At 44.3% G+C, this 16,329-nt stretch overlaps 1 protein-coding gene across 1 annotated transcript in view; it reads left to right on the top strand.

The window, feature by feature from the left end:
• The window catches only part of CROCC2 (ciliary rootlet coiled-coil, rootletin family member 2), a 120,530-nt gene that overhangs the window by 42,691 nt on the left and 61,510 nt on the right, over nt 1-16,329 (top strand). The window contains exons 14-20 of the mRNA XM_063132255.1: nt 35-217; nt 1,302-1,446; nt 3,538-3,684; nt 7,397-7,627; nt 9,743-9,936; nt 14,569-14,696; nt 15,834-16,003. Of these exons, the coding sequence (XP_062988325.1) occupies nt 35-217; nt 1,302-1,446; nt 3,538-3,684; nt 7,397-7,627; nt 9,743-9,936; nt 14,569-14,696; nt 15,834-16,003 (1,198 nt within the window). The remainder of the gene's footprint in view (nt 1-34; nt 218-1,301; nt 1,447-3,537; nt 3,685-7,396; nt 7,628-9,742; nt 9,937-14,568; nt 14,697-15,833; nt 16,004-16,329) is intronic.

Here is a 16,329-nt window from a genome sequence, read left to right on the forward strand (position 1 = left end):
GTTGCTCATATTTTGCTTTCTCAACACTTCTCAGGGAGAAGGAGGCATTGGAGGTGGCCACGGAAAGCCTGACTCAACAGCTTGATTCTTCCCATCTGGAAGTGGAGCGGCTAAAAACCATGAATGGAGAGCTGCAAAGACAGCGAAAACTCTTGGAGGAACAGAAGGAGGATGCGATTAAAGAGAGGGAGAGAATGAGAAAGGAGCTCGAGAGAGGGTGAGGTGCTGCAGTTGGTTTCTAGCACTGGGATGCACAAGGCGTTTCTGCCTCTCTACTTCATAGTGGTGTTAAGAGGACATCACAAGACTTTGTTACATGGAGATGGCTAATGCTGGGTTTCATTAATAGGGAGTATCAACAATGAGTGGCAAGACCCTGGACTTAATAGCCTTACTTAATAGCCTTACCCTCTTGATAGTAATGTGTATTACCTCAAAATGTGGTAAGCCGGCCTTGCTGTGTTTGGGGCCCCTACTGCTTAGTGCAGGCCCAGATATCTGCGCCAAAATCCTGCCCTAATGACACCATGGCACATTTGGCAATGCAAACGAGGGCCTTTTCAGTGGCTGCTTCCTGGCTGTGGAACTCCCTCCCAAGGAAGGTTAGGTTTACTTTCTCTTTGTTGTCCTTGTTTTGTTGTTGTTGTTTATTCGTTCAGTCATTTCCGACTCTTCGTGACTTCATGGACCAGCCCATGCCAGAGCTTTCTGTCGGCCGTTGCCACCCCCAGCTCCCCCAAGGTCAAGTCTGTCCCCTCCAGAATATCATCCATCCATCTTGCCCTCTTCCTTTTGCCTTCCACTTTCCCTAGCATCAGCCTCTTCTCCAGGGTATCCTGTCTTCTCATTATGTGGCCAAAGTACTTCAGTTTTGCCTTTAATACCATCCCCTCAAGTGAGCAGTCTGACTTTATTTCCTGGAGTATGGACTGGTTTGATCTTCTTGCAGTCCACGGCACTCTCAGAATTTTCCTCCAACACCACAGCTCAAAAGCATCTATCTTCCTTCGCTCAGCTTTCCTTATGGTCCAGCTCTCGCAGCCATAGGTTACTACGGGGAATACCATTGCTTTAACCTTTGATGTGTAAGCAGGCTTGTCAAGCTGATGCTGTTTTTACTCTGTTGTGGTGGTTTTTAATTGTGTTTTAATGTATTTGCTTATTGTTGTGGTTTTATCAGTGTTTGTAAGCTGCCTTGAATGCCATTTTGGGTACAGAGGTGGGGTATACATCAAATCAAATCAATCAATTGCTGATTGCTTAAGGTGCAAGGTGGAGTTAGACTTTTTCTTCTTACTCAGGCAAAGGTCCCTGGAGCAGCTTGAGGAAAGGATGTCGGCCCTGAAGAAAGAGCTGGTGACTGTCAAGGAGTCCTTGAACCAGGCCATGCTGGAAAAGGATGTGCTAGAGAGTGCAAAGGAAGGCTTAAGTGGAGCACTTTCCAAAGTAAGGATGGGTAATAGGCATGACCCACATGCCAAATAGCTCTACTCCTGTCTATTGACCTGACTGGATATTTTCACTTTCTTTTTAGAACTGTTTAGGAAAGCACCCATTTGCTTTTTCTTGGAGAGAAAAGTGTTGGCCTTTCTACAAAATGTTTTCACAAGGGATTTTTTTTCCTATGTAGCACCTTAAAAGCTACAAAGCTTTTTTTTATCTGACTTAGTCTTGCTCAGTCAGATGGAAGCGGTCTCTGTCCATACCAGTTACAGAGGATATCAACACATTCCGATCAGTTTAAAAAAGTGGGTAAAAGTCTAAGAACAGTTGATAGGATTGTGCAGAACCATAGGCAGAAATGGGTATGATTTATGCCAAGAGGTCATGCAAGAGTGACTAGACTGATGGCAGGTACAAAAACCTGAGAAGTAAAGGCACTAGGGCAGAACAATAACTCTACTGGGTGAGAAAGAATGTGGATACCTGGATAAATGGGAACTGGGCAGGAGCACAGATGGAACTCCTGGGACCAACAGTGCTGAATTCTGACAAAACAGAACTGCTCCTGGTAAGGAGAGCCAATCCAGTAGAAGAAACCCGGGAATAGAGATTCAGCCAATGCTGGATGTAGTAGCATTTCCCTTGGAATCACAGGTTCATAGTTTAAGAGTGCTCCTGGACCAAGTCTTGACCCTGGGTGTCCAGGTGATAGCCACAGCCTTGCCCAGTTTAGGCGAGTACATCAACCATGCCTATTCCTGGAGAACACATATCTGGCCATGGTAATGCACACTTAGTCCAGCCTTTCCGAACTTGGTACTCTCGATTTGTATTGAACTACTACTTCAATCATCCAATAGCCATGCTGGCTGGGGCTGGTGAGAGTTGCAGTCCCAAAACAGAAAGACATAGTAATGCTCTTCTACTGTGGAAAACATCAACAACTACTTGCTTTCCACTGGGTTCCCATTATTCCCAGGTTGGGAGGGAAAAGAATGTAACATCTTAGCTATTATCTCTGAAAGCCAGGGCTGAGGAGCAATTTCAGCGCTGGCTGTGAATCCTAGAGTTTTAGCCAGAGTGGGCAGAGTTACTGTGTCTGAGGCAGCCTGACTCTCCAGAAGAAGACCCACATTTTATTTCTGACAGCTGTAGGCCCTTATGTATATAATAAAAGCAGAACTGGGGGTGAGGTGGCATTGCATGCCATCACATCATCAAGGCTTGATATTTCAAAACAGTAAACTGTGTGCTAAGTTTAATCTCATTTCTTGGAAATAACATGCCCACTGAAGCCATGATCCAATAGGATGTTAGGGCAGGCCCTGGATGAGTAACTATTTTGGTAGAACTCTCCTGTGTAAACTGCCCAAGCTGCTCAGATTGGCTTAGCTGAAGTAAGTAGCAGAACTCTTTGCCACCCACACTTCGGCCAGTATGAAATTTCAGGGGGAAACAGCATATTTCCTAACAGCATATTGCCTGATTACATAATGAAATTGATCTTAAAGAGGAAAAATAATGTTCAAAACTGTATACATGAATGCTAAAGATTCTCCTCTTCTGGCTTCTGATAAAACATGGGGGCTGGTTGGAATTAAATGGACAAATTTGTCCTTTTTTAATGTACTATGTCCATCAGTCCTTGATCATTCATCTCTGTAATTTGGTTTAAGTCTCATTTTAAAGATTACTCTCATCAGGCACACTTTATAGAAAGTGTTTGTGTGTATTTTTAAGTGGACCTTTTCTCTGCAAGCTTGACTCTGGTATGCTAAAAGAGTTTAGCTTCTCTCAGTCACCATTGCTGCTCCTTAAAGGAGCAGGAGAACATGTCCACCAGGAATAGAAGAAGTTGGAGCAAGCACCTGAATATAGTGAATATGAGAGGATTCTCTACCAGGGTCTGCAATCCTTTTGTAGCCTCAGGTTTTCCTGGGAGGGCAGGGCAAGGAAAGAGGATCTTAATTTAAAAAAAAAACTAAAATAAAACATTGTTTCAAAGCCAACAACTATCTGAATAGCTAAGTTGATAAGATTTGATCCCACTATCAGAAAATTTCAGTGTGGATATGTCTCCATTTCCCCCCTTAGATTGAAGCCACCAATGCTGAACTTGAGCTGTCCATACACAAGATGAAATCGGAAGATGCTGAGCTAAGAGACTCACTAGCCAAAATGGGAGCTCTGAATGAAGGGCTGGCTCATGACAAAGTCAGCCTTAACCGCATAATCCTACAGGTAACAAGTCACTAGAATAACCTGCTTAGCCAGGCCATAGCAGAGAGCTTCTGCAGCTAAGCGGCATGTGAGTTCCCATGCAGAAGGGGCCCTACCATAGGACAGGTTGAAGCAGCTACTTCAGGCCACTGATTTGGCATACCTTTAACTGTGGTGGAGCAAGAGATAACCAGTCTGACCCATGGGAACTATCCTTTTAAGGATCACAACAGGTTGTTGCAGAGGAATTAGCAAAGTACAAAATGTTTAGGACATTGTAGATTAAAATTATCATTTCAGAAGGTAGGAAACTACTGATAACCCTAAAGTATTGCTGTGGTGTCCTTCCCTTGATTTAGGCCGAAAACAGACATTACTTTAAATCTGTAACTGTACCCCCATTTTTATTCTAGAGTAGGCCCAGGGGGCCCAATACTTTTTGGTACCTAGGACGGGGGGCTTTTAATAACTGGATTGGGGGCCCTGTGACTACTCTAGAATAAAAATGGAAAATGGCATAGCTTCTAGATACAGATTATAAGTAATGTCTGCTTTGGCTCTTTGCTTCGTGATAGAATGAGGGCCAAACTAAACAAGAAGATGGTGATCTCTAATTGAATCTCCCATCTCTTTCTTTCTTTCTTTCTTTCTTTCTTTATAAAAAGCAGCTGTGCAGAAGGAGGAAATTTGGATTGGGACCATGATGCTGCAGGAGAGGGCATACTCCTTTGTCCTCTTGCCATTTTACCTATGAAAACCTCTCCCTGGTGCTGTAGTTTGTCCCATTAGGACAAATAGCACTGATTTGAGTGTGGGTGTAGGTTTCCTCAGTAGAATAGTATGGGAGGAGAGCTAAAAAATATCTTTCCCCCTAATGCCATGGTCTCAATCCAAGTCATGCACATCCCACTCACTGCTTTTACAAAAATGTAAATTCAGTCCTAGATTTTCATCATCTCTACTAGTTTGGCATAGATAGAGACTAAATACACGACTAAATAAGGACTAAATACAGCTCTCCTGAGTCCCTGTCCAACATGTTTTATCTTTCCCCGGGACTATGGTGGCCATATGCTGGCAGAGTGTGCCCTGAATCCTGCCTTTTCCTGCCGGTCCCTGAGTGTGCGTTGCTTAGAGCAAACAAGGCTCTCCTCAGTGGTTTCTCTGGCTGCCAAAATGCACACTTTCCTTGAGCCTCTTTAAACCCATGGTGTGCCAGAAAGCTTTCAGCCTCATGAGCACCATCCCTGCAGGGCTTGTAACCGCTGAGAGCTTGTAACTTGCAGTGAGGCCTGAAATGGGGGGGACTTGCAGTGCTCACACACTCCACAGCTTATGCCAACAGCATTTATAACTTCCGGAAGACTTCAGGCCTGGTATTGCTGCCTGATGGAAGCTTGTAAGCTGCCTACGCAGCACATGGGGAAAAAATCACCCAAGCCTTGCTATTGTAGGCTGCAAAACCACACTCTCAGCGCTGCACTTGCTGGGTTTGGTGAGAAAGTAAAGCAAAATGTCTCCTGTAACCACTAATTTATTACAAGCAGGGAAAGCAAAGCAAAAGAAAACCAAAGGAAATCCGTAGCCCGGATTGACATCAAAGTTCTGTTACGGATGAACATTCTTAATCAGAAACCGAGATGGTATAAGCCTAGAAGGTTAAGAAAACGTTATGATAAATACTGTTTAAATACCTTCATTGAAGTGTTTGGGCAAAACCAGGCTCTTGATTCTACTAGAGGGAGGCAGAATGAACATTGATGATGGGAGGTTAGGGTCAAACTAGTTGCAGTATTAATTGTATGAGTGAAATTAATGTTCAGCGTGATTTTAAAAAATGCAAATAGCAGCTGCAGCCCTACGCCAAACAGCAGTGGGACCAAAGGGGTTGAGGATGAAAAATGAATTCTTTATGTTCTCCTATAGTTCCAATTGCATATATACACACACACACACACACAGGTAAAACCTTCTCTACTTACGGTCCTGCTGCTTTTGCCTCCTGCCCCCAAAAAACTATTTACACTTTTTTTTAAAAAATTGCATTCATGTAATGAACATTGCGTCTCCTTTGGCTCTCATAATTACAGGGCTGGAGAAATAAATGGCAAAAGAGACCCCTGGTACCAAAGGAGGCTTTTTTCTTTCTTTAGCTCCTATACAGGAGTACGAACTTGGGAAAACAAGTGGCTGGAAGGGGAAGGTTTAAATCTCTCTTGCTCAGGTGCTTACTTGTAAGTAAGAGAGAGAGAGAGGCTAAACTTCATGCTACGTATTTAACATGTTATGTAATTTAGCTCTGAGGCAGCCTCCTCAGGCAGCAGAAGTGAGGGCTGGGAGCAGTGGTGAGGTGTTAGAAGATAGAACTGTGTGTGCTACTTTGGCCTGCCTGGCCTCTCCTAAACTCGCTTGCCGCCCTCTGGTGTGGTGGAAGACACTGTCCCATTGCCAGCATTGTAATAAAATTAAACTGCCACTCTGGCTGGCTTCTGTACATGGTATGGGGGTGGGAGAGCAGGTGTGGGATGGGCCGTAGCTCATTGGTAAAACACGCACTTTGCACTCAGAAGGTCCAAGGTTCGATTCCCGGCATCTCCAGTTAGGATAGGAAAGAATTCTGCCTGAAACCCTGGAGAGCTGCTGCTACTTGATACAGACTGAGCAAGATGGACCTGTGGTCTGACTCGGTATGACAGCTTCCTATGTTCCTATGCCTTTGACAACAGGGGCTGTAGCTCAGTGGTAGGGCACTTGCTTTGCATGCAGAAGGCCCTAAGTTCAGGCCCCAGCTTCTCCAGATAGGGCTAGGAACAAATCTTGCATGAAACCCTGGAGAGTTGTTGCCAGTCATTGCCGAAAATACTGGGCTAGATGTACCAACAGTCTGGCTCAGTTGAAGGCAGCTTCCCTATGTTCTTCTGTCATCTTCTCCTTTGCCTAAGACAGCAATGTGAACGACTGCGCATTCCAATAAATATTGAAGCAGAGGCTCAAAGGCAAATCAGATCTCATGTGTGAAAGGGCGGGAAAGGGTGAATCGATACATTTTATTTGTCTATGGCACAAAGGCCGTTACCACCACAACAATAAAACAAGGTTTCTCTATGACAGCCCAAATTCTTACAAACTCAGAGGGAGAGAATGCATATAAAAGAACCAAACTGAGAGAAAAGGCTGAGATTTATACTGGTGAAAAAATGACACAGACCCTAGTAGCAATGATAACAGAAAATTTCAGCAGGTGGTCCCCTCTGCAACCTATGCCTGATTTCTTTAGAAAAAGTTGGCGGATTTTACAACTTTGATTGTAATTGCTTTACTATAATATGCTAACAGACCACAGATAATATCAGCCGTGGGCCAACCCGCTCTTGCTCTCAGAAGGTCTCCCAGAAAACAGTTCCTAATATCTTTATACAAAGAGCAGCGTAACAAGTAATGAACTACATCTTCCACCTCCTCTGGGTATTAGGAACCCCTTTATACTTCCCCTCCAGATAAGCTGTAGGCATTGTTTGGAAATGGAGGGCAGTAAAGGCCTTTCTGAGAGCAAGGGAAATCAGGGTGTGTCATCAGCAGCTTTCAGCTAAACATCTCAGAACAGTCCTATTTGAGCTGCGTAACTTTGAGGTTAATCTGCCTTTTTGTAATTCCTGACAGACCCTCTCCCCCCACACATCGCACCACCCGCGTCTAGAACCTCTAACCCCCAGCATTTCCTCTTGCTCTGCAGCTTGAAGATGAGAAGAGTAGGCTGCTAAGTCGGAAGCGGGAGCTGGAACAAGAGCAAGCTGTTTCGCGGGAGCAGCTTGCACACTTGGAGCAGAAGCTGATGCACATGAGGGTGGAGAAAGAAGGGCTGGAGGAGAGCTGCCAGGCCTCAGAAGAGAAGCAGGAGAGAGTGGAAGGGGAAATGGCCTTGCTGCGCCGGGAGAGGGTCCAGTTACAGGACCAAATAATGCAGGTATGAACAGGGCATCGTCAGAAGCTGCAAGGCCTTTGATCACCACAGTAAGAACATAAATAAGAGTTGGCTTTTATAGTTTTGGTCACTACACCTAAAAGGCAGATATGGTAGAGTTGGAAAAGTTGCAGAAAAGGGCAACCAAAATGATCAAGGGACTGGATCAACTCCCTTATGAGGAAAGGTTACTGCAATGTATGGGGCTGTTAAGCTTAGGGGGGAAATGAATAAAAGGAGACATATAGAGGTGCACAAAATTATGCATGGTGTAGAGAATGTGGATAGGGAGACACTTTTCTCCCTCTCTCAAAATACTAGAACCCAGGATCATCCCATGAAGCTGATTAGTGGGAGATCCAGGACTGATAAAAGGAAGTGCTTCACACAGCACATAGTTAACCTTATGGAATTCACTACCACAAGATGTGATGGCAACCAATTTGGATGATTTTAAAAGGGGAGTAGAAAATTCATGGAGGATAAAGCTATCAATGGCTACTAGCCATGACGCCTGTATGCTACCTCCAGCATCAGAGGCAGTAGCTGGGGAACATGAGTGAGAGGGTTTTACTGCACTCATGTCCTACTTGTGGGCTTCCCACAGGCAGCAGGTTGCCCAATTTGTGAACAGGACTCTGAATTAGATGGACCCTTGGTTTGACCCAGCATGGCTCTTCTCATGTTCTTATGGATGTTTGGTCCTTCTGGTTCAGCGCTCTGCCTCTAGCTAGATATTTCCAGGAATGCAACAAACAGGGCATGATAGATAACTAAAAAACTTACATTCTACAACAAAAAAGGTGAAATTTTGCCAAGCACAAAATCATGGCCATATTTGCTGCTTTCTTGATCACAAAAAAATGGTAGAAAGAATGCCTAATTTTGCATTTCCCTCACATTTTTGCCAAAGTCCTGGCATGGCAGGTTTGATCTCTTAAAAACTTGGAAGCAACCACCACATAAGGATAGGAGGACAATATTCGGGTCCATGGGGTGCTATATGACAAGGGTCTCTGAAAGCTATTCCAATTCAAATCCTGTCTGGTTTCTAAATCCCTAGAAGAAGCTGCTTTAACACGTTTTCAGGAAGTTCTCTGTAACCATGAGGGCTAGAAGCCCCATTTTTAAATAATTAAAAAGGCAAGTTTTGGCAAGAGAATCCAAAAGCTGTGTTAGAGGACTCACACTGGAAGTTGTAGGAAATGGCCATGCAAATCTGATGGAGGGAACAAGACAAAGGCTCTGGTCTGAAGGCACATGAAGCAGCCACCTTGCTGAAGCTCAGCGGGTCTGGGTCTGGTCAGTGCTTGAAGGGGAGACCACTAGGGAACCACATGTAGCCACCTTGAGTTCCACGATGGAAGAAAAGTGGGATATAAATATATATAAATGAAGTGAAGATTATTGCCTTGGGAAAGGTTTATTAATTTATTTTATTTATTACATGTAAATCGCATCTGTCTTATAACTCAAGGCAATGTACAAATGTTCCCAGAAGATGTCCCATTCAGGTACTGACCAGCATGGTTACTGCATCATTTGTCTTCAGACCATAGTCCTGGGTTGTAGTTTTGAAGATATTGGGTGGTTTAGGCATATAAATTAGGGAACCTGGAACCACTCAGCTGAATCCTCCAGATTTATGCTTGGATGTATTACAATGCAGCATTGCCAATATGCACCAAGCATAATTAGGCACTACAGGACTTCATCTATATAAGAATAGAGAACCAACAGCCATCTCTGCCATGGATTGGCTGGCTACAACCTCCGATACTAATGACAAAATTTAAACAACAGTTGCCCTTCACCTACTCTTGTCCCTAGGAAAATGGTTATAAGAGGATTTAAGAAACTCCAGTTGTTGATTCAAGTTGTTACTTAAGAAGTGAAACTCTTTCACCTACATCCCTAACACATGATACACTCAGCCAAGCTTCTGCAACACGGTCCACTTTGGAATCCCTGCCCTGGAGATCACTGAGCCAGAGGCATGGCTCTACCAAACGAAGATGGATGGTTTGCAGGCTTGTGTGGCCAGAGTCCTCATTGGGTTCTTCATCTCCTGCTCCTAATATCTGTCTCTCTCCCTCACTTTCTTCTGCTTTGTGCCAGCTGAACAGCCAGAAGCAAACTTTAGGTGAGCAGCTGGCCCAAAGCCACCGAGAGATGGAGATGCAAGCGGACTCCTTGCTCCGTGTACTACAAGAGAAGGAAGAGATGGCTAAGGAAAAAGCGCAGCTGGCTGTGGAGCTCACTGCACTGGAGAGACACAGGAAGTTGTTAACCGAGGAGGGGGACACTCTCAGGTAATGCCCACTTCCTATAAGCAGCCAGTGGTCCCCTGAAGATTGGATTGGATTGTGAAGGGTAGCATTGGTTATGGGAGGAGTGGCATGAGGTGAAGTCATCTTGCCTTTATCAGGTAAGTCTTGCGGCATTCCTGCTTTAGTGCACATGCTTACAAACAGCATTATTTAAGTGATGACCAAAAGGATCTGGACAGTAGAGAGGCAAGGGAGCTGTGCTCTTCATGATACATTGTATGAGACAGCGGAACTGAAAGGGTCTCTTCAGTTTCTCTTCTTCGGGTAAGTTAATGACAGGAAAAGGTCATTATGTTATAGCTTTCTTTTGCAGGTTGTGTGTGTGTGTGAGTGTGAGAAGAGCCTTTCTTGTCAATGCATCACATCATGACTAGATTTATATGTATCCATAGTTCTGCAGACCGCATAAGGAGCCACCTAAAAGAAAGCTCCACACCTTCACCATGGAGAAAAATAATATGGGGAAATCACCACATGGTGATGTTTTCCTTTCCTACATGAAATAGCATTACCATCATTGTATACGCTTTCATTTTGGAGCAGGCTGTGTGTCTCCCAAGTCCATCTAATCACAGCTCTTGAAGGAGTAACTTTGGGTTTTGGCCATGTACCTTGCTGCTGTACCACAGCCTCAGCCTCCAAAGAAGACACCTGCTGAGCTCCCTATTCTTTTAGCTATTGAGCTCTATTACCCCTGTTTATACACCCTTTCAGGACTGGCTTGAACAACAATTTACCACTCTGCTCACTGCTTTCAGTTCCTGTGATCTCCCCTGCTGCCACCATCCTTTCCTTTCAGCTACTTGCTTCTGCCTGGCTGTTTCCTTCTCTTCTTCTGGTCTGCCACATTCCACTGAAGGGTGCTTGTTTTGCCACTCACTCATGGAAACACTGCACTTGAGGATTTTTTTGTTTGTTTTTTTGTTTGTTTATTTATTTATTTTCTTCAGGCATGGGCAACTGCTCCCCCCACCTACAAACACGCATGCAGCACCAAAATAAAATTTAAAAAATCAAATGATTAAGAAATGGTGGCCTTCGCAGCTGCGGAGTGCCAAAAAGTGGTAAATTGAACCGCCCAGAGAGCTTTGGCTATTGGGCAGTATAAAAATGCAATAAATGAATAAAATTCTTGTTTGCAAGCTAATTTCAACTCTTTTGCTACAGGGGTGGAAGGGCAGCTCAGAGTCTCCGTGTTGTCCATACCTGATTTATTTAGGCTGCAATCATATGCATGTTTAGGCAGACAAGAGTCTTACAACTCTCAGCGTTCTTGAGCCCGGATTTTTTTCTATCTAAACATGCATAGGATTGCACCCTTACTTGCTTATCTTGCATTGTCAGTATGATAAGAGGGCCAGTTGGGTGGAAAGGGTCAGCTACAGTATGGATGGAATTTGAGAGGGTTAAGCCCTGAATAATAATAATAATAATAATAATAATAATAATAATAATAATAATAATTTACATTTATTTATTTATTTATTTATTACATTTATATACCGCCCAATAGCCAGAGCTCTCTGGGCAGTTCACAAAAACTAAAACAGTGAACATTAAAAACAAATATACAAAATTTAAAACCATAAAAAGTATAAAAACGGACAATATCCATTTAAAACAACTATTCTGGGGTCAGTTAAAAAAAAACTCAGCATATGCTGTTAAATGAAGAACTATGGCTCAAATTAGATTCTGTGCACAGATGCAACTCTGAGACTTGGTTCAAAGGCTGCATGAGCAGGATAGATTTTTCTTCCGCTCATTGGCTGCTGTGACTCCTGGAGGCACTGTTTTAATAATAATAATTTTAATAATAATAATTTTATATCGTGCTTTCCAATAAAGTGCAGTACATAACAAAAAATAGGTCAGGGAGTTTACAAAAATGCAATAAATACAACAATTCTAGTAAAACACCTAGCTGAAATTAAAAAAATATAACATTAAAACTTTAAAAACCCATATAAAATGTATGGTGGTCACCACAAAAACTATTGGCACGTTTTATCTCAGGAACACCCAGCCAACCCCCTCTATTTAAAAAGAAAGGTTTTCAAACCTTTCTTGAACACCGCCAAACTCTTGGTCAGCTGCAGTGACAGGGGGAGTGAATTCCACAGCTGAGGGACAAGGTCCTGGAATGCACGATACCGGGACACCAACATCTGTGGGGTAGAACGGGTCAGGACAGCCTGACCCATGGATCTGGTGGCCCAGCCTGGAACATACCAGGACAAACGGGAGGAAAGGTAAGCTGGGTGGTGAAACTGAAGGGCCTTAAAGGCCAGGAGTAAGATCTTATATTGGGCCATGCCCTTCAATGGAAGCCAATACAAGGCCCTACGATGAAAGGAAGTATGGGGGGAGTCTACACACCGTTCCGAAGGCGCCCCGAAGCCACTTGAGGGCGCCCCGAAAACGCTCGTGTACTATGTACCTTAATCGTCCCCAGAAGAGGAGGAGGAGGAGGCGTGCTTCGGCGTTCCAAAGGGCGAGGAAAGGGGGGGCGGCAGCAGCTTCTTCCGTAGTTTGCCTCTCCAAGGAGTTTGCCTCTCCAAGGAGCGCGCGCGGGGGAGATCCCCAGCCACACCAAGTGGCTGCGTGGAAGGGGGTGGCAGAGGAAGCAGGCTGGAGACACACACGCGCGCGCACACACACACACACACGGACACACAAGGCAAACTGTTGCTGGCAGCGGAGGGCGAAGGGGAGGAAGAGGAGGAGGAGGCATCCCGGCATTTCCCGCGGGGAGGGATTTCTCTCTCTCTCTCTCTCTCTCTCTCCTGTCTTCCTTTGAATTCCGCAATCCATTGTCCTCCTCGCTCTTGCTCAGGGCTGCTCAGGCGACACACACACACACGCCTCCTCCTCCTCCTCTTCTGGGGACGATTAAGGTACATACTACACAAGCGTTTTCGGGGCGCCCTCAAGTGGCTTCAGGGCGCCTTCGGAATGGTGTGTAGACTCCCCCATGGGCAAATTGGGGGAGTTCGAGAACAGTTCTAACAGCACTGTTCTGGACGAGGATCAAAGGGTGGAGAGAGGAAAGAGGAACACCTGCTAGGAAACTACTACAGTAATCCAGGCGTGAAACAACCAAGGTCTGAACCAAGAGGTCCGCAGTTGCCTGAGACAGGTACCTGGGTATCATTGGCATAGATGTGATGCTGGAAACCAAAATTGGAAATGGGGGGCCCAGAGGAAGGGTAAAAAGAGAGAAAAGGAGAGGTGCAAGGACAGATCCTTGAGGCACCCCAACAGTGAGGGAAAAAGGATCCGAAACAATTCCAGACAAAGACACAGAAAAAGAGCGATTTGACAAGAAGGACGAGAACCGAGAAAGAGCAGCACCAGTAATGCCCAGGAAAGCCAACTGAGCCAGAAGTATCATGTGGTGCAGGGTGTCAAATGATCCAGCAGCACTAGCAGCGATGTACGGCGCTGTGCCTTAGCCACAAAGACATCATTCAATACATGAGACAGTGCCATCTCCATTGAATAACCAGCTTGGAACCCTGATTGAAACAGGTCACTGAAAATCATAGGAAGATAGGTAAGGAGATAATTGGGAGAGGGCCACCCTCTTCAGGATTTAAGACAGGAAAGGTAAAAGTGAAACAGGATGATAACTCACACAAGAGAATACACGTGTTCTCAAAAAAACAGTGACTTTGTGTCACTGACTTATCTTTGGCCCCGGTACAGTGATGCCAAAACATTTGATATAAGAATCTGCCATTTAAGTTTTTATTTGTTAATTCGAAGTTGTGTCCTAGCAGAAAATCCTGGTTTAACCTCTTGTATGTCAGCATCTCTAACACCTTTTATGGGCACCTTGGGAATACATTCTCAGAGCTCCTAAAAGGTAGTGATTCCATCTTCTGAAGTCTCCATGAATTACACTACAATTCTACATGGATCCAGAGCAGGGCATGTATAGTGAATGAAAAGCAAAAGAGAACCAGAAGGAATACAGTAACCTCATACATTGTCCTCTCCTAAGCACAGCAACATCATTCATTTCATTCATATCCTGCCATTCCTCCAAGGAACTCAAGATGGTAGACATCTCCCCTCCAGCATTTAATTCTCAAAACAGCCCTGTAGAGTAGGTTAGTGAGGAAAAGACTGGCTCAGGATTACCCAGTGAACCTCATGGCTGAGTGGGGAATTCAACCCAGATCCACCAGTCCTAATCCAACACTCTTATCTCCACACCACATAAGATGTTGGCCTTGTTCTCTGTTTCAGCCAAAAACAATTTTTCCTTTCTCCTTCCATCCTGTTCGGACAGCAACTTCCTGTGCTCCCCATTCTGCATCTGTGCCAAACTAGAAGCCTGAAAGAATAGCCAAGTAGGAACCTTGAAGCAGGTACCCTTCTCTGTAGATTGCTTGTACAATTCCTGCTTTTCGGACCTCACGTCGATGAGTGGAGACTGGCAAGGGACCTGTGGTTGATGATGCCACAGTGCCACCAAACTTTCTGGGGTATTAGATAAACGGGTTGCACAACAGTCCCTTTCCAAAACTACTGTTCGGTAGTTGCCTGTAGAAAGAAGGTATTGACGGCTTCATTGGTTGGTGCTGACTGTTTCCTGATGTGCTCTAGAGTAGAGAAGGAATCCCTGGAAACCAGCCTTTTTGAGGCACAAGAGCTGGCAGCACAGCTGGAGGCTCGCAAGGAACAACTAGAAGGAGAGAATCAGAGCATTGACCTTTCCAGGAAGGCTCTCCAAGGTATGGTGTATGCAAAATTGAGTCTGAATCAAAACATCAGCAAGTTTAATTCTTTTGCATCCAGTGATGGTAATTCATGGGCAGCGAATCTTCCATTTAAATTCTTAGTTAACAGATTGGAATACCAAAGGTCCAATGAAAGTGTCAAACAGTATTTGTTTCATTTTTTTTTCTCACCTGTGATCTGGTTGTGCTAACACTGCACCTGAAAGCTGGTGATTGGTGACATTCTGGTTATCATTTAATATAAGTACCCATCAAAGTTAGCCAATGGAGAGGTGTCCAGGGGCAATATCCAGATTCCACTCCTGGCAATCCACCACCACTAAGCATGTTGCACTAACAGGAATGACCACCAACTGCTAGTGTAATGAGAAGCTAACACCTGCTAGTGCCACCCAGGAAACCAGCTTAAAGTACTGCTTCCGGAGCTGTTCCAGAAACTAGTCAAAACTACTGCTCCCTTCCATGAGCTCCACTGAATTGTACCATTCCAGAAGCGGTAATTTTGACTAGTTTACAGCTGTGCTAGCCAGCACTAGCATCCCATTGCACTAACAGTCGCTCCTGCTAGTGCAGCAACATTAGATTGTGCTCTCTATTTGTGTATTTTATTATTGTTGTTGTTGTTTGTTTGTTTACATCCTGCCTTTGGCTCAATGCTGGACCTCAAGGCGGCATTACAAAATTTTAAACGTATACATTTAAAATCTATTAAAAGAAATATACAAAAGTTAAAATATATTAAATATGTTCCAATATTAAAACTTCTAAACTTTTGAAATGACAATTTTAAAAGTCCTTGGCACAGACGGAGGTCCAGATTATTCGCCAAAGGGCTGTCGGAACAAGACAGTTTTTACCTGCATCTTATCCTTTTTGCAGTCATTCAAGATGATTAAAACCATACATAAAAAGCCAGGTAAAATAAAACACATCTGAGCAAACATACCATTTTAAACAATTAAAAAGAAAAAAACTGTACTGCCATTTTTTTGAAAATGACAATAATGAAATAGAAAGAGCTGCTTGCTTGAGTGGTGGTGTGCCTTGCATTATTGAAAGCAATTTTTGCCACAGCCTATGCTGGAGAATGTCCTAGGATGTGCTTTGAATGGGTTTTGATTTCTTTCATAGTGGAATTGGGAAAAGCTCTTCATGAACTTGAGCTACAGGAGACCTTGCTGAGAAGAGAGACAGAGATGTTGAAGCACCAGCTGACTCAGGTGGAGCAGGAGTGCCAACAGACCATAAAGACCCAGAAGCTGGGCTTTGAAGAGGACCTTGGGCGCCACCGAAAGGAGAAGGTCAGCGCTGTAGACCCCCGGCCTTATGCCAAACGACAATCCTAGATTAATTGGCAGCTATTGATCCTAGACCTAGATCAGTTTACATTTATATCCTGCCTTTTCCTCCAAGAAGCCTAGGATGACATATATGATCCTCTTCCTCTCTATTTTATCCTCACAACAACTGTGTCAGATAGGTTAGGTTGAGAGTCAGTGACTGGCCCAAAGGCACCCAGTCAACTTTATAGCTGAGTGGGGACTTGAACCCAGGCCTTCCAAGTCCCAATCCAACGCTCTAACCATTACACCAGACTGGCAGTGCCTTGGTATCACAATTTGATTCT

Source organism: Elgaria multicarinata, chromosome 8 (genome assembly GCF_023053635.1).
Source record: "Elgaria multicarinata webbii isolate HBS135686 ecotype San Diego chromosome 8, rElgMul1.1.pri, whole genome shotgun sequence".
Classification (NCBI taxonomy): Eukaryota; Metazoa; Chordata; class Lepidosauria; order Squamata; family Anguidae; genus Elgaria; species Elgaria multicarinata.